The 26,853-nt window shown below is 41.1% G+C and overlaps 1 protein-coding gene across 1 annotated transcript in view; it reads right to left on the reverse strand.

The window, feature by feature from the left end:
- The window catches only part of IFT140 (intraflagellar transport 140), a gene marked incomplete at its 5' end in the record, with an annotated part of 67,407 nt that extends 42,442 nt beyond the window's left edge, over window positions 1-24,965 (reverse strand). The window contains 17 exons of the mRNA XM_084270959.1: window positions 940-1,136; window positions 3,067-3,198; window positions 4,127-4,271; window positions 6,755-6,882; window positions 7,370-7,487; window positions 9,133-9,260; window positions 10,128-10,219; window positions 10,834-10,906; window positions 11,271-11,474; window positions 14,620-14,768; window positions 15,700-15,806; window positions 16,944-17,035; window positions 18,089-18,264; window positions 20,977-21,119; window positions 21,772-21,893; window positions 23,415-23,636; window positions 24,819-24,965. Coding sequence (XP_084127085.1) covers window positions 940-1,136; window positions 3,067-3,198; window positions 4,127-4,271; window positions 6,755-6,882; window positions 7,370-7,487; window positions 9,133-9,260; window positions 10,128-10,219; window positions 10,834-10,906; window positions 11,271-11,474; window positions 14,620-14,768; window positions 15,700-15,806; window positions 16,944-17,035; window positions 18,089-18,264; window positions 20,977-21,119; window positions 21,772-21,893; window positions 23,415-23,636; window positions 24,819-24,965 — 2,375 coding nt within the window. The remainder of the gene's footprint in view (window positions 1-939; window positions 1,137-3,066; window positions 3,199-4,126; window positions 4,272-6,754; window positions 6,883-7,369; window positions 7,488-9,132; window positions 9,261-10,127; window positions 10,220-10,833; window positions 10,907-11,270; window positions 11,475-14,619; window positions 14,769-15,699; window positions 15,807-16,943; window positions 17,036-18,088; window positions 18,265-20,976; window positions 21,120-21,771; window positions 21,894-23,414; window positions 23,637-24,818) is intronic.
- Window positions 24,966-26,853: the final 1,888 nt, after the last annotated feature.

The following is a 26,853-nucleotide window of genomic DNA, read 5'->3' on the forward strand; positions in this document are numbered from 1 at the left end:
AGGAACTCCAAGAATGCTACACTGAGCAGTTACTGATAGGTTTGAAGGACTGTGAGCTGTGAATGTTCCAGATTCTTTAGGACCGTTGTCTTGGTCCCAGCTGAGTACACTATATTTCTTCATCATTATTCCCACCATACTTTCCCACACTTTATTAAAATGTGATCATCAAGCTGGCTCTTGAGTTCTGTTCTGCACTCAGTTCTGATGTAATAAGAAACTCAACCCCAACTGCTGCTCTGCACCATGTTCAAAGTGAGCAACAATCTGCAGAGACTGGTGCTCTAGAACAACTGCATTGTTCTAGACCATCAGAGCAGGACACCGTAAAGCTGACAAAGAGTTTCTTCTAGCAGTAGGTTTGTAAAAACCAACTAAGATTTGTATTCATTTGCCTGCATTACTTTCTGGAAAATCTTTTCTAGAAATAATATGCTATGATTAATTGCAGGGTTTTTAAAAATAAAATATTGGAATATTTAAAAGACATTATATTATTTCTTCTAATATTGCAATATCCATATTATAATAATGTACATTTAAATTTAAAAATCAGCTACGTGGTCGGTAAATTTGTAATACTCAGTATTACTGTGATTATTTTAGATGTATAAATAAAGTTGTGAATGTTCATTTTCTTCTAGTGCTAGTGTGAGATTTTTGCCATTCAGGCACAGGAAAAAGGTTCCTTGTTATTAAACATCTTTTCACACTTAGTAAAAAAGAATCCACAGAGCTTCCAATGTCTTGTAGACAAAGAACAAACAGAGAATCAATTACAAGGTCTGTAAGAAAAATATTCCATCTTGTTAAAAGTAAAAGTGACAGTGAAATCAGAGCAAAGATGTGAGGTGAATTTAGGAGGATCAAAACATCAGACCAGCTTCTAATGAAAGTGAACTGTACCCACAAAAAAGTACATAAACATAATTACAGTACCTTTTTATCAGCTTGATGGATTTGAAGGCCTCATCCATGTCTCCAGCAGTCAGGTAGAAGCTGAAGTTCAGCATGGCATCACGGGTAGTCTTATCACAGTCTCCTAATCCAATGAAATCTCTCAAGGGTCTTCTCGCAACCATCTGAGACACCTTCATTGAGTCAGACTCTGCTTCGCCTGTCTCGGCTTCTCCTGGCTAAAATCAGAATGGTACAATTTGAAGATCAAGTAGGTTGAAAATTACTACTTTCTATTTGTAATTAATTACATGATTTCCACTACAGTCCAAGTTTTCTATTTCCACAGGACCATGATCAATAGTGACAATAGCTGCAATGTTTCAGAACTTCCTAGAAAATGCCCCAAGACGTGGAATGTCGGAGAAGAGATCAGCATATCCCATAAAAAACAATCACAGTACACCTGTGATAGTTTGGGGATTGGTAAAATCCCACAGGAGAGGCAGCCTCCTATTATCATTGTCACCATCATCATCACTACTATTACTGCTACTACTGTCATAGCAACCATTATTTTATGTCCACAGATTTCTGGAGATTTCAGATAAACATTTCTCCAGTGTTATTCCCTTCTCAAAAATGAGTCTGCTGTGCTGAAAGTTAACTGTGTATGCCCAAGCTTCATGTGAAGCTTGTTAAACCCAAAGCTCAGATTCAAACTGGCAGTTCTGGAGCTTCTGGAGCTGCACTGATACTTTTGCCAGTCATTGAAAGGCAGCTAAAGCAATGTAATCATTATCCAGAAAAATACTGAAGTCAATCATCAATATCAAATAATCTGTCTAGAGTGTAAGCAGGAAACTTGCACAAGCCAAACACAGCCCATCTGAGGCCGTGTCATGCTTTAACCCCGGATGGAAATGAAGCACCATGCAGCCGCCCGCTCACTCTCCCCCTCCCTGCCCCTTGTGGGATGGGAAGGAGAATTGGGGGAAAAAAAGTGAAACTCATGGGTTGAGATAAAGTTTAACAGGACAGAAAAGGAAGACAATGATGATGAAAATAATAGAATATACAAACTGGGTGATACACAGGACGATTGCTCACCACCCACTAACCGATGTCCAGCTAGTTCCCGAGCCGCAGCACGCCCCAGCCTCATACTCCATCAGTTTACAGGCTGAGCATGACATCACATGGAATGGTACAGCCCTTTGGCCAGTTTGGGTCAGCTACCCTGGCTGTGCTACCTCCCAGCTCCTTGTGCACCTCCTCACTGGCAAAGCATGGGAAGCTGAAAATGCCTTGTCTTAATATAAGCACTACTTAGACACTGCTAAAACATCAGTGTGTTATCAACAATATTCTTATATGATTAAAAAAATAGCCCAGCAATATACCAGCTACTAGTAAGAAAACTAACTCTATCCCAGCCAAAACCAGGACAGCCATGAAAGACACCCTCTACCCCAGCTGTATAGTGAGATAATTGAGTATTAAGGTTTACAGAACTCAATGTTATTACACAATGAAAGTATTAGATTGATTAAAAGGCAGAAACCAAAGTGCAAATACATTTGACTAGAATTTGGGGAATTTCTGGAGCCAGGGCTGAAAAGACATTGCAATGGATAAGGAAAAAACCCCGGGCTGAAACTTGGTCAAAACAGACTTGTCACATCAACTTGATTGGCTGTACTTAAAGCACCCTGTGCATATATTAAATCATGTTTTCAAAATAACTTAGTTACTAAGTAATTTAGTAACAAAGCAACTTTGTAGCTAAGATACAGTAACCTACATAGGGAAGAAAATGGAAACAGAAAAGAGAAAAGCAGAGGATGAAGGAAGAGGAGTAAAATAATGCAGATACTTACAGGTTTATAGACACATCCCCTCCGAAAAAACAACTAACGGCAGCAATAATCCGTACAGAGTTAAAAAAAATAAATAGAGACATAATATCAAAGTAAAATAGCATGAGACATGTGAGCAGTGTTAAAAGAACAATTAGAAAATTCTGCAGAGCACCTTTGACCTTTCTACTTAAGGGAAATTCTACATATGAAGCAGCAACTGCCACTGCAGTTGCTTTACTTACCCTGGACTCAATTTAAAGTTGAGAAGTCTGAACTTATGGGAAAGAATTGTGAAAGATTTCCTCACCTTTTTAGAAAAGTAATAATGTGGCACCTCTAGGCCCAGAAGAGCCTGGTAGGATGAAGGCAATGGAAAGCTGTCCTGAAGCAAAAGGCCATGCTCTTCAGTACTGAAGAATGATATAATCCAAACATCCATCTGGAAAAGGAAGCAAAGCATTGTTTTGGTTTCATGCTGCAATATCCTTCTTTCATTTTGTTTTTATTTTCCATATTCACTTGGCAGAACCTTCTCTTGAAAATAATGTGACATATACACTCAGACACAGCTGCTGGAGAGGGCAGAGCTCCACGCTTCCCCCCACAGTAAGCAGCCAACGACTCATTGCACACAACAGCCTGTGTTCCTGCTGCAAAGGCACCTCCACTGCTGCCTTCCAGGAACCAGCCTCACTGGCCACAGAGAGGGAAGTCCCTGGCCACAGACTGTTACTCTAGATGTTTCTCCAACAAATCTGACTCAGGTCAAAGAAATACTCCCAACCATTTTCAACACTGTTTTTTTAAATATTGTATAATTTCAGCAGCTCACTCACTGGTTTGAGTCCCCAAGGAAAGTGGCAGTCATTTAAAAAGTTTCTCTAATGCTTAGATACTGACTGAAGTAAAAATGAAACATTTATTTCCCACTGAAATTAATCAGACTTCTCATTTCCTAGAGGATAAGCACACAGTTAAAAGTCCTGATGCATAAGGAATGGAAATTGGAGTGTGAAGTAAATTGGACTCCTTTTATTTCTTTTTATTTTTCAACTTTACACAGAAGCCAAAGATATTTCCATTTTACCAAGAATGTTCACATTAGGAATATTATGTTGAAGTGTTGTTCTCTTTGCTAGAAGAGCTTTGCAATATCTTTTGAGCCATCCATATTCCATTCTTTCTTTATACTTTGGTCTTCCCATGATTTTTTTTAAAGTTGTTTCAATCAACAATCCAACCACGGGCATCAAACACATGGTGTCACTACTGGTATTTATACAAGATAGTGCATGCTACCTACTCCTGAATGAAGGACCGATGATTTATGCAAAGCAAGGTAAAACAAACAAACAAAAAGACCATACTGTGCTCTCAGGCTGGTTCTTCTGGTCTGGAGATTGTAGGCCTGCTTCTGGAATTGCTTCACATACAAAAAGTGTTGGTTCGCTCTGGTCCCAGAAATGGGAAGCAGGGACGTGACTGTGCAACTCTGGATACTCTGCAAGAGACCTACCAAAACCAAAGAAAACAGTGTAGAACAGGAGACAAAATCATTCCAGCCCATTCAGTGCACAAGTGTAAATAAAGGAGTAACCAAGGGATCATTTTCAGATGGTGATCAGTTACCTAGACTAGTACCTCTGCCTTGTAACATTAACCACATACATCATCCTACCTCCTACACTCTATACATCCTGTATATGTTCTGTACGTGTTAACCATGACTACAGCACATAAAGCAGTAGGACAAAAGCTGGTACTGCCACAAACACAAACAAGACACCCAAAATCTGCCACCAGTGAGATTACATGTCCTACAGAAATACTTCAATGGCCTTCAAAGGATTTACCTTGGTAACTGCTACTGGTGTTGGTACTGTAAAATGGGACTGCTCAGCTCTGTCTTCTCGTGGGTCTGACAACCTGCCCCAAGGAGCTTATTGCCAGCACTGCTAGAAATGCCCAGCCAGGTGAAAGACAGCTGAGTACACTGACATGCATTTCCAGAAGCAGGAAAGAGTTACTAGTACACGTGCCTCACGTTCTAATCCAGATAAGCCATCATAGGAGATCACAACTAGGCAATTATGATTTAATTGATGGGGAAAAAAGAAAAAATTAGTTCATATTCTCTCAACTGTGAGTTCAGCAGAGAGACCTGGGCATGCAGTGTGACCGGTGCTTTCAACTACTGAACTTCTCAGTGATGAGGGAAACCAGAGCTGCAGCTGAATCTGATCTGCAGTCGGGGGACTTCGGTCTCTGGATGTGCCACAGTTCATTCCCTCTGCTCTGTACTGAGCTCGAGCTTCAGAGTGTGCAAGAATTCCAAGGCGCTGTGAAATCACTTGTTAAGCACAGGAACAACCCCTGCAGCCTTAGGAAAGCCAGTCTCTGGCAGTGGTTTAGGTAAGAAATATCTTACTGCCTCCTTCAAGCATTTAAACGCTGCTGCGGTGCCAGGCACGGAGTCAGACTCCAGACACAGAGCATCACACTACTCTAGCAATGGCTTAGGTCTCTTCTGAACAAACACAGAATATGTGTCAAACTTTGAAAAAGACAGAAACCAAAGTGATCACTAAAATGTTTTTCTTCTTTGCTGTCACCACTGAAGGGAGGACTTTGTGGGGAGGACTGGAATAGGGCTGGAAGGCAAATTAAGGGAAAGACCCAAAGGAATGCAGAAATACACAATGTCCTTTCCATGCCACTGGATTAAAAATAAACTACTTGCAAAGTGAAAACAGTATTTGTGTAAAAAAGTCAGGAGTGTTTATATTCTGCCTCAGGAGAAGAGGGACAGAAGAGGAAGAAGTGTAGATTATTTTAGTTATTTTCTGGTGAGTTTCACTCCAGTTTCAAGATACTCTGAAGTGATTGCTCAGGAGGACACCATCTAATATTAACATACCAGTGCAACAGCATTACTAGATTGTGGTGGCCTCTGTTGGGCTACAGGAGATATTACACTTGGAAACAACTTTCTCTCTATTCATTATTATACTCTTGGCGTAACTGACCAAGACATAAAGCCCTAAATTTGCCCTGTCCTTAGTTTTTGATAAGCTGGGTAGTCTCCTCTGGTTTTCAGTGATAAAGTAAATCCTTTTTTTGCTTGCAATAGCTATAGCAGGTAGTTGCTAAAAAAGCAAACTATCTTCTAGTCTGATGCTGTATTTTCTTAAGAAAAAACAGAGTCAGAAAAATTATTATAAAGCCAGATGGGAATTTGGACACTAAGGTTTCACTGTACTTCCATGAGATTTTGTAGTTCACTGCATTTTGTTGCCTTAGGATTTCTAATGTAACAGCTTGTATGGAAACAAAGATGTTGCTTCTAAATATACATTTAATGAGATTTTATCCATACAAATCCATCTGTATTGGACTTAACAATTAACTTTCTTCCTAGGAGAAGCTTCAGAATGTCCTCTTTTCAGTTCCTATCCTGTAAACTCTCCATGGAATAGTAGCTTTCCAAGATTATCCAGCATTTTTCTTTTTTTAAGATCATGATCCTGATTCCAGTCATATGCCAACTCTACATATACCATCCCAGCACCCAATCATTCTCCTCTGACACCTCTTGAACCAGATATGGCTTCCAGATGTCTCACAACTCTCACTATATTTCTGTTCTATGAATTTATCCAACACCTCCATGAACCCTTCACCATCTATAACATCCTTTGGCACAAAGCTCCTCAGTTCAGCTGCACATTTTCTGAAGAACCACATCCTGCTTACTTGAAGCTTGCTTTCTGAAACCTGCATCTGATACTTCCTAGTTCACATACTGGCAGAGACAGGGATGCAGATTGATTGACATACAACATACTGGCTTTAATTAATTCTTTAGAAATAAAATAAATTCATACAAGCTCCCACACAGAGAGAGGAATGCCAGTATCCAGGTGGTGCTTGTCTTCATAGGGCTGATTTCTATCCAAAATCCACAAGTAATACTTCTTGAAATAAAAGCTTCTTACTTGTCAATGCCTTGTCCAGAAGGAAGCTTCTCTCTCACATTTCCCTGTTGAGCCTTGAAATCAAAGAGTGTAACTTTGTCCATTTCAACATCATAAAAACAGATCTTGGAATCAATGTTCCCATCTGCCTACAAGGAGGAAAAACAAAAGCTGCTGAAGCATGCAGCCAAAAACAAACAAAAAAGTAAAGTTCAGATGGTGTGGTTATCTCATCTGGTTCATACTGGTTTGTTTACTGGTAATCACACAAGAACATTCATTGGAAGAAATGTCAGAAAATGTCTTGCAGTTTTTCTATTCTAGCAAGTTAACCTTTGATTTCTTTGAAACACTACAAAGTAGTTTTTGTCACTAAAGCATTGATGCCTTTTCTGGGTTTTCTTCTCACTGAATCTACAAAACCTTAACATACCTTCCTCAGCTTCAGTGATCAGACACTTACAGAATTGGACATGACATCTGAAGACCCATACACTGCACAGAACATGCAGGTTTACTTCTGAGATGTATACCTTGTGTCTTCAATGAAGAACCAGCGAATCTTCAAGACCTAGACCAGTCTGTTAACTGAGGATCAGGTCATAGGGTGGTAAGTGAAGAGGTTTTTTTCCTCACCTTGCTGACCAGGATGCTGACTTTATTGCCATTAGCATTGCACTTGACAGATGCAATGCCCCCAAGGCCAGGAAACAGCTCAGAGAAGTTCTTGCTATTGCAGTGCACTTTTGCCTCTCTGTGGAAAGGAATAAACAGAAATTGTAAGGTGGCAAGCAACTGGCAATACACATCAGCCAAAACATCTTTCAAATGATGGGTAAGACTTTTAAAACACAACTGTTTCTACCTTATGACACCACTGCCCCAGACTCCAGCTTCCTCTCCAGAGAATCACTGCAACCCGCCTTTCTTCCAGGAAGAAGTTAATGAGACACTCTTTCCTCAGTGAATCAGCAAGGTTAAACTTCAGCACTCTTACAGAATTCCCAAAACAGGGCTATGCAGCAAGAACATCCTACTGACTTTTTAATGTAGAGGTCTGATTTTCCTACATAAGTTGGACAGCACCATGAACACTGCATGTAGCCCATCACCTAAAAGTTCTGTGCATGGAAAACACACTGTGGAGCAGAAGTAAAGAAGTGCCACTGAGGGAGTGGTATTTATATCATCCTATGGGTCACTTTCTCTCTGTACATAAGTTCCAAATCATTCACATATGTAACACCCACCCTTCCTCCCCTGCTTTTTCTTATTATCTCCAAAGAACATTACTGCTGGTGTAGATACAAACCCAGCATTTCAGATTGTTCAGCAGCAAAAGAGGACAAATCTCATGAATCAAAACAATGTGACAAAAAGAAGTGACAGTCATTTAGATCGATGATACAGTCCCATGAAAAAAATCTTTGATTCTATAAACACAACATTCTTGGGTGACATGTTTAGACCTCCCATTTATTCTAAGCCAACTATGCTTGCTCTGAAACCCAAGAGCACTATCCTGACATCATTTGAGAAAGTATATTGTCATCACTAGCCACAAGAACTTGTGCAGGAGTTAAGCAAACATCATAAGCCAGTATTTGTGCTAGTTACAACCTGCCCAAATCCAGTAACTTTCAAATCATCACCCATGTGGAATTTGTGCCATCTCAACACAGGTAACGAGTTCTCAAGCGGGTGACTAACTAGACTTTAGCAATCCTCAGGTGACTATGTAAGGAAGAACAGAATTCCTTTACCCCTGAAGTATGCCAGGTTTTCAAAATTACATTTATCGTTAGCAGAGAACTTTTTGAGGTGGAGATCATGGCAGGCATGTATCTTTTTCATGCCACAGCTGTTTGTTAGCATGGGAACACACTGTAAAGTCTGAACAAAGTCAAGTAAACTTCTCTCTTAACCTAAACAGGAGGAAGAACAGAGTGTCCACAATTCTAAGTTCACTTCCTCCATGGATTCACTGAATTAAGTTTGTTGATTTATGAGCAGATACAAGATGTAGCATTTATTTATTTATTTCAGCTCCTCTGAGATTAAGGTCTTGGTCAAGTTATCAGCAGAAACATGTGACATCCTTGTCTTGACCCTCCATAAATTCTCTACCCGCTTTCCAATACACACAAATACCCCTCACAACCTCCTCTTTTAAAAATTGCTGTTGTTGTTATTGTTACTCATCCCATGCTTTGTCTGATAATTCTGTGGCTCTTCCCTGGCTTTAGGGATAGGCCATCAGCTGACAGAGGCTGCATCCATCACCTCATGAGTCAAAGCAGCAACCGCGTTTTGTCAGATGAAAACCAAGTAAAGATTCCCCCTCCCCACAAAATACACCCTCAATTGTGAAGAGATGTTTTTACAAGGCTTATCAATACCTGCGAGACAGATCAAAGATTTTAAAGTGAGCCAAGTCAGTTCCCACAGCCAGGAAATTTCCACAGACATCCAAGAGGCATGGATTCCCCTCTGCTTCAGAGAACACCAGGAGCTGTTTAACTGTGCCCTGAGAAGAAATGTGTAACACCAGGTTTGTGTGTTTAGAGTCTAACTAGAAGGGACTTAATTTGTCACCAAGTAACTTAACTGCTGAACTTCTGTGTTAGACAAAGCACTACTAGCAAAATGAGAGTAACTCCACACACACACACACACACGGCCTTTACAAATGCAATCTGTGTTCCAGGCTGAAAACTGGATGTACAGGCTCCAAAAACCGCAGAGGTATCCTTCTGCACCACTTTCCTCTTCAGCAATACAACTTTTTTTTCAACTAAGAAGGATACAGAACTACAAGTCCCTGAAGGTCCTTTAATATACAACTGCAAAACCAAATACATGATAGATCAGTCTAACTGGGTGTGATAAATCACACCCAATCCTGAATACAGGATTTGTTTCTTAAATGAAATTACGTATCATCAACGCTGATAATTTCATTTCTCTCGTTGGTTCTCACGGACTATCAGAGACCTCAGAGGTTAAACAAAAGACTCTGCAGTACCACACAGAACGTGCAGGGGTGTCTGTCATTATCTGGTAAGGATATCCAGTTTGTTCACGTTCCTGTCAGTCATACACATATGCACACTCCACCTGCAGAGGGTTTCGATCCTCTTAAAATGATCCCCAGACAGAATTCTGTTCCCTTCTGTACACACTTACTGGCTGCAGTGCAGCAGCCTTTAAAGTGACAGACTTTTTAAAGGACAGAGAATGTAAAAGCTCTTTCTGCTGAAATACTCAGCATATGTTTTCTATGAAAAAGGTAAGAGTTAATAGATTTACAGAACATCCACTTAACTTTTAAACTGTAACAGCAGCCTTGCAACAGTAAAGCCTATTTGTGCTTTCTGGTTTCAACAGCCCTTACCTGCCAAGTGCGAACCTGGACCCGATACGGCTCAACTGTGTACAGATTTTCTCCATGCACAGACAGAACTGGAGAGTCACAAAGAAAAGAGCCTGCAACAACAACAACAAAGCCATCATTACAACAAACAGATTTTTTTAAAAAGAAAAAGAAAAGACATTTGCCTTCAAGCACTCCATGTCTGCTATCTTGCACCAAATCCATTTGTCAATCCATCAGTCTCTGCTGATTTCCAATCTGTTTCCTTGGTGCTGCATGTCTTCGATACCTTAGGAACTCCATGAATGAAGCACATTAAGCGTGTAGGCACTTCCAGGACTGGGTTGTAGCTGAATGTGAGCTAAGAGGATATATATATATATATTTTAATTTAATGCCTACAAATGCACATCATCGTTGGGTTTACGTCTGTTGCCACACTTCAAGGCACATACAGGAACACCAGAAGTTAACTCACACATTAGATCCCAGCACATTTAATGAATAAAGCACAGATGTAGGAGTTGGCATTTGAGGTCTGGTTTTGTTGATGATTTTATACCCTAATATTTCTACTGCAAAATGGGAATATGAAGTCTAAATAGTGTTAATAGTATTTTTCACTTTGCACTTATGATTACAGCCCATCAGCTACCATGAATGAAAAGAACATAAAACTTTGGAGGAAGAGAACAATTGCAATTCTGACTGGTGTTGTAAGTCCTACCTGCACTTCTGAAGGTATCTCCTGAGCACTCAAAGACAGTAACTTGCTTCCCATTCCAGAACACTACAGCGTCCTAAACCGATTAAAAAAGTAAAACAACATATATATTCAGTTTCTTTTGGAATCCTACAGGAATTGATGCAATAATACAGCAAGCCCTTCCACACAACAGCTACCATTCACCAGTTCCTCTGTATATTGATGCAGAAGGGGTTTGGTAACCCAAAAGTTCTCTGGTCAGCCCACAGAGAATTAGCGAGTCACTGTGCGATCTGAAAGTCAGCTCCACCAAAGCATCATTGCTCCTGTCATAACATTACTTCCATCAGACAATAAATTGAATATCAAAGTTGGCTTATACAAAATACTTTGAAAATTGGTCTCCATACACCTACCTAGGCAAATGGTTAAGCAATAAATGAAAGAAACCAATTAACCTTCGTCGCGAAGACTCCATTAACGTTCATATCAACGTGAAGACTGTGCGTGGTGCCTGTGCTGAAGGTGGTCACATTAAACAGGTTGGGAGACACCTGTACAACAGCCACTTGCTGATGAAAGTGAGACGACATGGCCTGCTCACTGAGGATCACCACAGAGCTGATGATGTTCACTGCCAGCAGGTTTTTTCGGGAGCCCCACTGCACACAATGGGAAGAGGGGAATAAAAGGCACAAAGCACTATTTAATCCAAGATCTTCAACAGTCACAGCAGTGTCCCCAGTCAGATGACAAGGGGTAGGCTACAATAAACTTTTTCATGCATTTACAACATCCTACTAGCTAAATACTATAGTCAATGGCTAGGAATCATTACTGATTAAAATTACTATGCCTATTACCCAGCTACTCAGACTCCCTTAGTGTAAGGAGAGGAGGTAGTTTTTAAACTAAACCCACTTTTCTTTCCCAAGACACTATCACACCACTGGACATTTACTACTGCAAGATGGCTTTACATAGTTACAGGGCTTAGACCGTGCCACGATCTGTAACAGCAAGCTGCATGCATAGGGCTTTTTGATCACTGCGTTCTCTTCAGCAGCTTTCACAGCCCTTTCAGTCAACATAGTTCAAGTTCCCTAGCAAAGAGTACTAAATCACATGCTTAAAGAGGTCCAAAAGTGCACTTCTCCCCTTCTCCTGGAGGAATCTCCAAGTTCCAGCTAACTCTTCTTCAATGAGTTCTATGCAGGTTATTGTCCTCTCCTTTTAAGATCAAAGGATAGCACCTACACAGAGCAATTCTAAAACTGGAAATCCCTTCCCAAATTCATAGCAGAAAGATGAGATCTGTTTCCAAGGTGGCTTGCAAAGCCACATTTTTTACCAAGCAGCTGATGTTAAGCTGACTGTTATCAAAGAGAAAGTAATGCTCCAATTTTCATTCCTTCTTTCTGTATTCACGATCAAACAAGCACGTCTGACATCATTTATGTTTATTCCTACCACAGGATAATTCTCTCCAGAAAGCACTGTGACAACCAGCTGCCTACACATGCAGTCTTTGCACATACCATGTTAGCCAGAAGTGACCCAGAAATCTGGTCTGGAAGCTATAACTATGTCTGGGGGTGCAGGGCTGTCACTTGAGAGCTACTACACCATTGACAATGCTCCTTAATTCAGCTCAGCCCAGGAGCTGCCTCAGAGCTGGGTGTGGGAACAGGCAGAGGGGTTTGGGGTTGGGTTACTGTGTGCAGGGGGTTTATGATCTCCTGCAGGCCATTCATACAGACACACTTTCATTGACTAGATAAACTGTAAAGTTTCTTGGAGCTGCAGAAAGCCCCTTTGAAGTCCAAGAATTTCTCTGTCCTTACATAACTGGTATCAGTCCTACACAACTGATAAGCTCTATAAATTCCAGGGTTATGCCAGGTTTCTAAAAGTCTCTGCCTCCTTCCAAGTTATTTGAAGTTTCATATTAATTTCCTGAAATACTGGCATTTCTGTGGCCGTATCTTTCCAACAACACTTATTTAAATAGTTGTGTTTGGAAATAACTTCCTTTCATTCAACAAATGATCTAAAAAATAAAGCTATTTTCCACGGTTTATTTGGGGTTTTCTTTTTAGTGGCACTTAGATACAACTAAATGGACACTATGCTGCACAACCAATGAGCTAGAGTACATTTCCCAGCCACCTCTCTCTTGAAGCTGTCACATTGGGTTGAAAACAGATGAGGTTGGCAAGGAAAGAGTCAAATGAAGTTACTGCTGCCCTCTGACCTCACCATGGCACACAGCTTTCTAGTCCGAGTTTTTCATGGTAATATAGGAAAAGGATTTTTAGGAATTACCAGAAGATTCCACATGTAACAATTTTTAAAATATTTTATAAAATCCTTTTTGAAACCCAAGAGTTACAATAAAAAACCCACCTAGTGTTTCCATAATTAAAGACAGCTTTCTAACACGAAATAGAAGCATGGTGATTGGTGGCTATTGTTTGGCAATGCTTTTGTTTATGCTAACAAACATTGGGAACAAGGTGCTATTTCTGGACAGCACTCCATATCCTGTTATCTGGAAAATGCTTGAATGGTCAAGCTGACACAAACACCTATATCTCTTCCCTTCCCTTGCTGTACTAGCAGATGCACGATATACTCATGGCACACGCTGTTTCCTATATCCTGGAGCTTTTGTTACTGAAGCATCAGAACAAAAGACCTGGGTTCTCCACTTTAACAGCACTTAACATTTTCATTTTATAAGCCAGACTGATGCAGACCCTCCCTATGTGCCAACTCAGAGGAAACAACTGTCATTGCACTTGAGTTCTTCCCTTTCTTAGATGAAATCAGAATAAAAGAAAACAGAAAATTACTTTCTCCTGAAACACACCAGAAATATTTGATTGTTCAGTCCTTCTGAAAAATAGCAATTATTTTTCTCACACAATGGAACAATCTAGTGTTGTAACAGAAACTCTAAGGGAATTTTAAAAATAATAAGGTGTAACAAGCTAAACAAAAGTGCTGGGCAACTCAAAGGCAAAAGCTTTGCCTTTTGGCAGAATGGAAATGCACTGTCATAACCTGAGGGATGAAAAATATTCTGAATAGCAGCAGAAATGTTTTAAAGTGTTGGTTCTGCAAATCTGAAAGAGAAAATTCATAACACGCATCTAATGACAGTCACACACACAAAAAATTACCTAGAACATCAAACATTTTTTGACAAAAAATCAGCTAAAACCATCTTTTTTTTAATATACCATTCTGCTGTAGATGGCAGATCATCCTACCAAAGAATATTTGGTTATAAATATATCTTTTCTTTTTTCAACTACCAGTAAGAGCAAACTTTACTTTGAGAAAGTGACAAAAGAAAATTATCAACCAATAAAATCATTGATTTAATCATATTTCTTGCTTGCTTTTTTAATAAATCTGTGTAAATTTGAAATTTCTGATGATGTCTTTTCCAGAAAAAAATTTCAAGGTGCTGAAAGCAAAAGATTTGTCTATGAGACATACAATGGAGTGATGTTAGGATTTAAGGGTGCCAGGACCATTAACTTCTCCCAGAGAGAGACATATTTGCATTTCAGTGTGTTGTCTTGCTGAGTATTTCAACACTGCCTGTCAAAGATTAGCCACAAATGGGTAATATTTCTGCCCATTTCAACTTTAAAAGCTGTTTGATCATGATGGTTTTCCCTCCTTCTTCTGAAGGACGACCAGCCTCAACTGGTGCACGTGTCTGTATGGCAGCAATCACCTTCATCACTTTCACAAAGAAAGTCATACTAACAAGAAGACTCTTTCCTGTCCTACCTTTATCTGAGTGACATTTCCTTCCAGTTCTGTAGGTGCCTGGAGCTTCCACTTCTCCTTGCCCTCCAAAGCCCACAGGCTCTGATGGGATCCCGCTGCTTTCCTCCACATAGCCACTCTCCCTTTGTTAGTGCCGGCTGCTAACAGACCTGCCATTCACAAATCCTTTAGGCATTTCGTATCTTAAACTTCCCCAAAACAAACCCAAAAAAGTAGCAGGCAGCCTAGCTCTGGTTCTAAGGTACTCTGGTTCTAAGACTTCCAGCAGCACCCACTTCTTTGCCTCCACGCAAACCAGAAGTTTAAGGTGGCACAGCCCATTTTCTAAGCTGCCAGATGAAGTTCTCTTCTAAATGTATCAGAAAATTATGTCATTTATAAATGAAATATAAATTAATAAAACCATTTATTTTTTAATAGCTGGTTTTGAAGTCACCATGGGCAAGTCACTAGTGAAAGCCATTCTAGCAGACATGAGCCATGCCTACACTGGCAAACAAGGTACAGCTTGTGCAGCTCACACAGTTACAACCATTTTCTCCTAAAATCCAAAACTAACCTTCTCTTAAAGCCATGAAAATTCCTACATTAAAGTTATATTAATTGTCTCTTAAGCTACACCTACATCAATCTATCCAGTATGGTTACATTTCATTGAATCAATGCCCTGAATTATCTCTGTAGAAAATGCCAGTTGTGAGGACCTGACGTTCATGCTGCATGTGTGGTGAGTTCTGCTTTGCACCAGCTCTAGCGTGGCCTGGCAGACTGGACACCAACAGGGTACTGGAGTGCATTAGGTGTACTCCAGGAGTACTTGTACTGGTTCAGCACCATCAAAGGAAATCCAGCTCGTGTGCTGGGAGACAACTCCACAGAGACAAAGTGCAATGAGTATGGAAGGACCTCACTGTACCTTCCAAAGCACACTCCCATCTGAACTAAGACACTTCTACATCATGTGCTGTTGCTGAAACACTCAATAACAAGACAAACGTACTGAAGTGACTACAAGGCACTGAATGCTGAGGTTTGACAAGGTTTAGGATCCAGAGCTCACAGCTCCATGCTACTTCTCACCTTTAGCACTGCAGTAAGAAACACAGTTAATACACTCCTCTCCCTCAAAGCCAAATTGCACATCTGGGGAGAGCACATAGTTCTCATCTCGGTCCAAATCCCAGAACCTAAGGTACACAAAACAAGAGTGTTAACAATGCTTTTCCTTCCAGGTGTCTTGCTGAACAGTCAATAGGATGCTGTACATGGCATTAATTTGCTATTTCCATAATGCCCAGATCATCCAGTTTTTAAAATTAAATTGCCAGCAGCTGCCTCTGGAATGTGAATTTCTTAACCATCTCCTTCCTTTTCCTTTGACTTTTTAATCTGCAGCATGTTTTGTGATAGTCCCCTATGAAGAAAGGAGCCAGAAGCAAATCCAGCTTCAAGAAAAAAAGATAAGTGAGGTCAAGCTGCAATTTTCCCTGTCCCTACTTCTGCTTCCTCTATTTTAAGAATATTCCTTGGTTAATTAGTAGTGCTTTGGACTCCAGAGTTATTTTATAGAACTAAACATTGTCATCTAACATATCCCTTCTTAATACTTGGTCTTTATCACATTCTCACAAAATTAACAGGTGATCTTGTCTGACAGTAGCAGATAGAGGGCTCAACAAAGTGAAATGCTGATGTTAGTGGAACACCCCCATCCCCCAAAAAAACTTAAGAGGAAATAAGTAGAGCAAGTTATAGTCAAGACAGGAAAAAAATCTAATACTTTTTTTTAAATGCTGCAAAAAGATCAAAACTACAGCACATGGTAACCCAGCAGTATGTCAAAATATAATATTTAAAGAATTGAGAACAGAAGCATCCAAACTACTTGTTTTATACTGCAGTAGCAGAGAAACATCCTGAAAAGCAAGCGTGGATTTTCCTGTTGCTGAAGCTATGACCATCCTAAGAATCAGACAATAACAATGGAAAGAACAGCAAAGTGGCTTATTCATGTAAAAAACCCAAATGGATTCATTTCCAGGAGAAATCAGTTAACATCACTCAAGAACAGATTTCTGTGGCAGTGCCTGACAAAATAAAATCACTAGAGGGAAAGATACATAGAAGTATTTTCTGTTGTCAGGGAAACAGATTTTTTTCATTTCTCTATTTTAAGAAACAAAATTAGCAAATATTGGGAGGTTTTTTGTTATTGATAAAAACCCCAAAACAAAACATAAAATATTCAGTGAATTGCAGACCATAAACCTTTTAGCTGGCACTTCTCATGCACAGTCAGAACAGTTTGAAAACTGGATTCTTACCTGATGACTGTCTCACCTAGTGCTGTAACAACAAGGCCACGGTCTATTAAAATGATGTCTGCAGAATGACCTATCTTCCCACTCAGCTTCACCTGTTAACCATAAGTAAATAAAGATATTTACAGGAGGTAGGAGGAACACACTGAAAGAGAGTAAGCATCTGACTTGCCTAGTTTGGCTAAACAGTTAAAATACAAGAATAACTAGACCGGTAGTTTCTCTCAAGCAGTGATCACAACTAAATGCGTGAAGTGTACGATGTATACATTTAGTAAAAGAAACCTTGTTGTGGGTTAATTCAGTAGGTAAGGAGCAGTTTTTCCCTCTTGTACTCCATCTTCTCTTGTAACCTGATACAGATTGCTTTAAAATCTTACTTCTACTCAAAAATAAGTAATTATTCAAAGGGGACACTCCTGTAATACACAATTGTCCTGTCTTGATATTAGATTTTTTTAAAAAATCTTAGGAAGGTGAAGGTTTGTGTTGCATCATCCCAAGCAGTATTGCCCAGTGGTACAGTATTTGAGCCAAGGTGACTGCAAGTCCTGGGTGAGGTCAGTTTGAGTTTTGTCCCCTACAAAATAATTTTTGGGTCACTCATTTCTATTTGGGATCCAGCAACTTGTGAGTTATTTTTTAAAAGCTTCCTAGCCTTTGCAGCTGTGAAGAACAATTTCAGAATGTGAGAGCTAAACCATCTTTCAGATTCTCAAAGACAGAATCAAGAGGAGGCACCACTCCTACTAATCTGAAAAACAAGACAGCTCTGAGCGACTGATGATAATAAAACCAAGGATGCAGATATCAGGTATCTATTCACAAGACATTTTAACAAATACCTGATTATACTGAAATTCACAATTATTCTCTAAGTCACTATGACAAGGTAAATGAAGTGTAAAAGGATTAACATAGGGTCAGAATGAAAGAAATTAAGAAAAGACAGGAAGGCAAGATGAAAACCATCTTTCCAAGTTCAATAACACATTGCTCTCCTCCACTTTGAAATGTGCACATATTTGCTCATTAAGGTATTATCTGAGAAACAAAAATGAGAGTTGATTAACTTGTAAGCGAAAAATTGATAACCAAACCAAATACTTGCAAAGATTAAACATTGGAGCTTCACCCTGGACTCTCACCTTCATGAGCTCTTTTGCCTCTCCCTCAAGAGTAACTGCATGCAAGGACAACTGCAGATTCTCTGTTATCACAACTAAAACATCTCTTTCCTCCATGAACAGAAGCTTTTGGACCAGACTTTCTGTGGACAACACATGCCTTGTCCTTCCTTTCTCATTCACATAATGCACAGAGCCTGTAGTACACAAACAGGGTATAGTCATTAGCTTCAAAAATCAAAATTGCTCCTTTCTACCTTAATAAAGTATTCCTCAAGTGCTGAAAAGGTAAAAATAACCACAATTCCTTTGTCTTCTAGTTTGTCTCAGGATACAGATTACAATAGCTGACCAGAACAATAAATAAACTCACTATTTCCCCATCTAGGAAATCCAGAGGGAAATCATTTCAATGTCATCATTTAAATAATTTTAAACTATAATTAAACTTGCTGCATATGTGTGCATGAATGATGCCTTATGAAATATTCCCTATTAATAACTGTGAAAGAAGAATGGCAGCTAAGAATTGGTAGGATTTACAACAGAGTCTAGATTATAGAAAACTGTGGATACGAAGTTCTTTGTTGTCCAGAAACACTCCACCACACACACTAAACAGAGCTTTTCTCCATTAATTTCACAAGCAAATGGGATAATGTCTTTCTAAAACACTGACATTGTAGCCTGTGACTTGGCAACTACAGTCCCTATCAACATTTTAAAAGCCAATATTATTTTGTTAAACTGCAATATCACATAAATCATGTGCAGCTCTACCCAGTGAAAAGCCTTCCAATCAGTATAGCTGCCTGCAAATGCTCTTACTGAAATCACACAAACAAACGAGGCATCAAAATCTGACAGATCTCAAGCTCCATGTATATAAACAATTTCTTAGCAAATAATGTTCTCATGTGAATGTGGCATTCCAAAACAGTGCAAATGAAGAATCCCTATGAGATTAAAGAATACAGTCTACAAAAAAATTGAATTACAAACCACAAACATATAGGAATGAACATTAAGGATCCACAGGCTGAAGTATTTTCTGAGTAACTTTAAGAAAGTTTTATCACAGTAGCACACTAGAGACTAATCTCAAATTTCAACAAATCTGAACTAATTAAGTATAGCAAATAACTCTCAGGTTCAGGTGACTAAAAGCAGCAGAAAGTGTATGCTGTTTAGGACACAAAGGGCACCAACAGAGGATTATTACTCGAAACCTGGTATGTCTGTAGTGAAGACAAACAAGGGTGCATTCAGCAAATAGATCAGGATGACTTCCAGTATTCAGGGTGTGTCCTGTGGCACTCACCTCAAATGGTCAGTAATGACCATTTGTCATTGTGTTCATGGAAAGTGTTGGAAAATAACCTCCCAAAATGGTCAGTTCAAGTCTTCTCTCTTCAGATAAGCATCTCGTGTAACAAGTTACCTGAATTGCACCTAGGCAATCAGTGTTTTGGAAGCATCAAAAATATCTAGACTAAGAAATATGTGAAACCTGGGAGGTTTTTTAATTTAGTTTTAGGCTTCAGGAGTTTAATTGTTTATTTAGTTTTGCTTTAACAGAAGCTCTACTGTCTTCAGTCAAATCTCTTTAGAGATAGGTGAAAGCATGCAATAAGAATTTATTTAATTCACTTTTATAAAGCCAGTTTGAGATGAGGATCCTCACTTCAGAGGGAATTCCCAGGTCACATTTAAACCCTACCAAAACATGAACCGCTCCTGAAGTTACAACAGATCACTAACTAGATGAAGAACAGGGTCCAAAGTGCATATGCCGCACCAAGGCAGGCAAGGAGACTGCCCGAAGGGAGCAGCGTCATCTGACGCAGACCTGGAGTCCGAACACCGCACCAGGTGTGCGGGAGAGCCGCTTGCAGCACACCCAGTCTGCTCCTAGGTGGAGCTGTGCACCACCGCAACAGCCTCCCACAGCAAGGCTCAAACCGGCACAGCCTCGCACACCTTCACGCCCTGTACTCTCTCATTTCAGTGCTCCGCATCTTGTAGCTCAGGAGACACAGGCACCCCCCGCAGACAGCACCACCGGCACTCCCGCAACCGAAGGGGAGCTACACCGGGAGAACGACGGGTACGTGATAAACGTGGAGTCCAGCTGTAGTTGAGCTGCAGGACTAGGACAACTGTGTGGGGTTTGGAGTAATTAACCCTTGAATTGAGGGGGTTACATACTGAAATCACCTACCAGAAACAGACTCATTACAGTCCTTGTCACACACACTCTGGCTCCTGTCCAAAGAATTAACAGGTTACAGAGAGCGAGAGAAAGCATCACAACAACTGGGGTAGGAAAAAAGTGAGCTGGGAGCAAACTGGTACTCAGAACAGTAAAAGGGAGAATGAAAACACAACTGGCAGGGAAGAAATTATATTAGGAGGAAAGCTAATGAACCACATATTCAGAGTTTGTTATTTCCTTAGCCTGAAGCCCCATCTCAAAACGTGAGGGTTAATCAATAGTTTAGGTAAAGGTATGTCCCAGCAGCATTTGCCTATTTCTAGGAAGGAAAAACCCCAACACCTGCATTGTTTTGAAACTTTGCACCAAATGTTGACATCATCTGATTTACACTTAGGTGCTAGAGATCACTTTCCTGACACTCCCTTCTTCAGGAACCTGACTATGAGACCAACAATGTCCTTTTGGAGAGGACTCACCTTGAAGATACTAAGATTTTAATGACTATTCACTTCTTACCAAACATTCTTCAGCTCTAATGAATACTCTACCCTGTTGGATATATGAATATGATGGATATAGGGATATACTCTAGATGTTGGATATATGAAAACGCAGCTGTGGTACATGGAGTTATTTTGAAGCATTAAAGAGACAAATTTCCAGCAGATCTGAAAACTGGCTTTGCTCTTACCATCTGTCAAAGCGATAAAGAAGGACAGTCCTTCCTGGAGTCCCGCTTTCAGAGGTGCTCCCATTCCAGCTTTTCTCCAATTAAACATATCCAAGGCCTTCTCATCACCACCCACAGCTGCTTTTGCCAACTGTACAATATCCCTGCAAACACAGACACTTTATTTCCAATTCCTTACGTAACAGAGCACTCTCCATCTCACAATACAGATGTGGAGTTAATAAAACATATTGTGAACACAAAGATACATAAACATGTTTCTTACACTAGCTGGAAAAAGGACAACCCCAAAAAGATACGAAGTCAAGTTTTAATATTAGTATTCATTTGCATCATGTCACCTTTTTTTCCCATAAACACTGTTATTGTTACAGAAATCTGAAACAATCAATATTTTTTTAACTTTTTAATTTTTTACTACAGCTGTTTTCTATTTCTTACTTAGGGAGGAAAAAATAATGTTTAAGAACTGGCTTCTAATTTAATTATTCTTGCCAGTAATTTCATGGATAATTGAGTTTGCAGCGTGATTTCTCCTTTTCACAGTCAGTAACATTGCTAATTAGAAAATCTAAAGGAAGAGGAGTCAACAGAGTTCTGGACAAAAGGAAGATCTGCTGCTGCATACAGGGCACAGATAGTGAGTTACTAGAGTGGGAGAACTTGGAAATAAAGGACAGGAAGGAGAACTTCTTTTAATGTATGTTTTTAAAAAGGTTTGTGAGTAGGATTTTCTTTCTGTGGATCAAGAGAAAGATCTGGTCTACCAGTGCCCTGATGGGGTACAAAACTTACTCTCCAGGAGGTGGTAGTCGAAAGACAGAGTGAGACAGACACTTCCCAAACTCCTGTCTCAGCAGGGCAGGACCCTGCACTCTGCCCCGCTGGTCCGTTCTCCACAGAACCAGGACACCATGCTAGAAAAAAATTCAACAGGTAATTCAGTAGTTTGCACACAGATGAGAATCCAGATTTGAGCTACTCAGTGCACAAAAATAAACATTTTATTGACAGTGTGTGCTGCTTTTGGCTGGGCTGGAGCTGTTTTCTGTAGGGTAGGTAGGTGGGGCTGTGCTTTGGCTTTGTGTTGGTAACTCAGGGATGTTTTCACTCCTGCTGAGCAGTGCTTACAAAGGGTCGAGGCCTTTGCTGCTCCTCACACCCCCCACCAGCGAGGGGCTGGGGGTGCACAAAGAGTCAGAGGGGACACAGCTGGGATAGCTGACCCCCATGGATATTCCATACCATATGACATCATGCTCAGCAGATAAAGCTGGGGGAAGGAGAAAGCAGGGGGTGTTGAGAGTGACGGTGTGTGCCCAAGTCACCGTGACAGTGACGGAGCCCGGCTGTCCTGGGGATGGCTGAACACCTGCCTGCCATGGATGTGGGGAATCAATTCCTTGAGTGGCTTTGCTTGTGTGCACAGGGTTCTGTTGTACCTATTAAACTGTCTTTATCTCAACCCAGGAGTTTCCCTCACTTTCCCTCTTCCAGTTGTTCCCCATCCCACTGGAGGAGTGAGTGACCAGCTGCACAGGCCTTAGTTCCCAGCTGGGGTTTAACCACAACACAGAGCAACACCTTTCCTTTCATGTAGTTGACACATACCGTTACTCCCACTTAAAACTAAGCCACAAAACATAGAAAATATTTTAAATAATATAATATTTGCTTATTTAAAATCAAGTTATCTAAAAAAGCTTGTTAGTCGTATCCTTTCTTACTAAAATTATACTACCAGAGCAATTAAATTTTTCATTTGCTGGCTCAAGAACTGGCAAAACAAGAATCTTCTATGAATACTGAATCCTAAATACTAAATATTCAATAGCTACTTTCTCATTTTAATATAGAAAAAGGACAACCAGCTCATCAAGAAATAGAGACTGTCATATTTCAAGTATTTCCACAACATATTTTCCATACAACAAGTTTGACTCATTTCTGGAGTACTAATAAAAGCAGAAGCAGAGAGAGTAGCATGGGGTTTTTTTGTACTTAAGTGAGCACTGCTGTGCACTCACTACAGATGAGTATGTTGTGGCTGGAATCTGGTTCTCAACATCTGGGCTTTATTCCTGAGTCTGCCACAAAGTTAGTTCATAAACAGGAGCAAATAATCCAAGTTGTCTACGCCTCAGTTACCCCATCCATTACACAGCCTTAAAACCTGACCTACTGCTCAGCACATGCTGAGATCAGGTACACATTCACTGAAAGATAAACTGATAAAACAGCAACGAGTACTGCAGAAAAAGTTAAAACACTGGGATTTGATTTTACTCCCCAGCAGTTTGAATTTGCACCTAAAGCAAGGAAATCTATCTCCTCCACAACTATCCCTTCCCCTATCGACCCATCCCATAATCCCTTCCCAAAGGGCTTGCCACATGTTGTTCCACATCAAACACACATTTGGCATTTCCACTACTCACCCTGTCCCCAGACACAAGGTGGGTACCAGTTGTACTCCAGTTGAGGACTGTAATTTTGGTGCTGTGACTTGGTGGTACGGTGTGCTGCTCCTTGTCTTGTTTGTTAAGTATCACAACTTCTCCTGTCTCCCAACCTGCTGCAAGAATCGGTCTGGAAGGGTGCCAGGAAAGTGATGTGACCTGAACACTCCTCTCAAGATGTGCCTCGGACACATGTTCTCCCTGCAAATAGAAATCAAGTGCCAACTTAGTACATGGATGCAGATAAACCTCCAGACCCACTTCCCAGTCAACAAGATACCGTTTTGTGATGAAGGACTGGCATGTTATAGACCTTCCCCCAAGTGATATGAAGCAGCTACATGAATTATCTCTACTGTTATTTCATGTCCATAAAATTGTGCTCCAACATGCAGTACATCCAGCTGAAAGCTGCTAAAGAAAACACAGCAGGGTTACACGACTGCCTCACTCTGCTTTTCCAGGCAGTGCTTCCCTCACAGCACACAGGAGCAGCTCTCATGGAATATCAAGTTTTTACTCCTCTATGAAGGATAAGAAGGCTTCAAGCACAGTCCAAGGTAAAAAACCCTCAACTCTTGAAAAAGCAGCACCTCACCGAGGTGCTTCCACAGCTCCTACAAGTAGGAAGCCCTTGGTGCCTGGTTTGCAGTAACACCAGGCAGATCTTGTAACCTCTCTACACATTTCTTTTGCCATCTGTAACCTCTGGATGAGAATTTTTCACAATGCAGTTTGGAAACTATACATTTTATAGGCTACTCATGTTAACAGTCTTAAACATTTCCAGTATGGCATGTCTGCTGCTAGATAGCTTGTAGTACCATTTCCCTAAATAGCACGCTTTTTTCCTGAAAATTATGCAAACCAAAGTCCTACGCAAGCCTCTTGTGTAAAGTTTAGGGCATGCAAAGGAAATATCTGTCTGCAGCAGAAACCATACTGAGAAACAGCCTACTCAAATGGGACAAGTCGTGTCTGGCTGATCAGCTCAGTCTCAAGGTGGAGAATTTATTTTGCTTTAATTTACATTTCTTAGTACGTTTTATTCATTCAGAGTTTAAGCCTGAAGTTCTCATGCTATGAGAAGAGCAAATCAGTAACCGTCACAAACAAGACCTAAAGGCTGTAAAAATAAAATTTCAAAGGAAAAATCAAATTAACTTACGAAGGCCCTTTTTTATAATACATGTCATGAGTAGCTGGTGAATTGTACATGTCCTAGATAGCATGGGACATGGATAGCAATTCAAATGCAGAGAGGGGGATTCGAGGAGCACACAGCTACACATCAGTCACAAGGCTGCAAATATATATGTACAAAAAAAGAAGTGAAGTTTCAAAATGGTTCCAAGCTGAAAAGCCAAGTTGGTGATTATTCACCTGTTCCAGGTAGATGTCCACACAGCCCCCAGACGCTGTGCTGATGGAAGCCACTGCCAGGAGCGGATGAAGGGGGTGCCAGGCTATGTAAGAAGGGGAGGCAACTGAATCGGGAGCTTCTGTTCGATGACCCACATACACAGCCATGTCAGCAGAAGCTGTCACAGACTGCAAACCTGTACAAGGGGAACAAACAATTCTAACAGCTATGTTTAAATTTATATGCACACTAGATATATATGCTGTATTACATTAACTAGGTAAGCACACTTCATAGATATTAGAAAATTATAATTCTATATTAGATATAAGAAAAAGATAACTAGATAACTAGAAGATATTATATAATATAATTATGTAAGATATTAATATATATAAGATATAAGATAATTATATAAGATATTATATATAACTAGATAACTAAAAGATATTACATATAATTAGATATTAGAAAAAAAAAATTACTGAAAGAGCTGTCAAGGCCTGGAACAGGCTGTCCAGGGTGGGGGTTGAGTCACCATCCCTGGCTGCGTTTAAAAAAAGGGTAGATGAGGTACTTAGGGATCTGGTTTAGCACAGAGAGGAACGGTTGGACTCGATGATCTTAAAGGTCTTTTCCAACCTTGTGGTTCTGTGATATGTAATTTAAAATTGAGGAAAAAATACGCACTATGCTGGCATCAAAAGGCCAGACTTTTAAAAAGCAGCGGAATACTGAGCCTTGTAAGCCAGTAGATTCACAGTGCGCGTAGGCCAGTACCACCCTCTCACCAGTGTCTTGAGCTGGCCGACTTCACTGATCTCTGAAATATCTCAGAATTTACCAGAAAGCTACTTCCAGTACTTCATAACCAACAATGCCCATCAACATACAGACAGAGCTATTTCAAGCTGTAGTTCAAGTAAGTTTTAATGGACATCACCACTCTGGAATCAAAGAATCTCCAGTTCCCTTCCACAATATTGTGCCCATTCTTATTTCATCTGTTCAACAGGGGAAGAATTCAGTCCATATTTGAAGATGAGCTTTATACGGGCTCCAAACTTGAACTAATACAGAAACTCACTTCAGATTAAAATAAACATTCGAGATGCTTAAACGAAAAACCCCACATTTGGTATGAAATCAAGGTTTCATCACACAGAACCAGAGCTGTAAATGCCTTTTCTAGAGCCACCTTCTTCTGCTGTTAAGCAGTCCTTGCATCTGTAGTCATAAATATTAGTTCTTATACTATGATTTAGTTATTTCAGTCCCCTTCACAGAGGTGAGTTCGTCAAGCTAACGGACTGCGTCTGCCAGTCAACGCACTGATAGCTGGCTCTCCCTTTCGGCATTAAGGGCAGAACAACTGTTCAGTCAGCACTGCATCTATTTCAAAAGCGGAATAGCAGTCACTAAAACAAGCTAATGGCTCGGGCCGGCGGCGGGGGACGCGCACAGGGACGAGCCCCGCGCTCTGGGCGGGATCCGGCGCCTCGCCGGGCCGCAGCCTGCGCGGGCCCCCGCGGCGCCCCGCAGCACAGACGCGCTCCGCGGCAGCGCTCAGCTCGGTAAACACGCGGGGCCCGCCCGCCACGTCCGCGCTGAGTGGGCGCGACGGCAGAGCCCACCCGAGCTCCAGGCGCCCGCAGGCGGGAGCCCGGCCGCCCCGCCGCCTGAAGCCGGCCGCCGCCGACTCCGCTCGCGCAGGCCAGGCCCCAGCTGACCGGGAAGAAGCCCGCCGAGCCGCCGCGAGCTCCCGGCGCCTTCCCTCGGGCCGAGCGCGGCAGCCCAGCGCCCCCCGCCCGCTCTCACCCTGCGGCAGACCCGCGGCGCGGTCCCGGAGCTGAAGGCCGCGATCGCTCGCGGATGCTTCGCGTTACCCCTGACAACGGGGAGAGTCCCTAGCACGGAAACTCCCGACCTGACGCCGAACAGATCCGGAAACAGCCGAAGTCGCCGGCCGGCACACCGGAGAGAAACGGAAAGTGCCGAGAGCAGCGGGAGCCGGGAGCGCTGGGCTGTGGTGCCCCGCGGGCCCCGCCGGCGGGG

Source organism: Gallinula chloropus, assembly GCF_964237585.1.
Source record: "Gallinula chloropus genome assembly, chromosome: 15".
NCBI lineage: Eukaryota > Metazoa > Chordata > Aves > Gruiformes > Rallidae > Gallinula > Gallinula chloropus.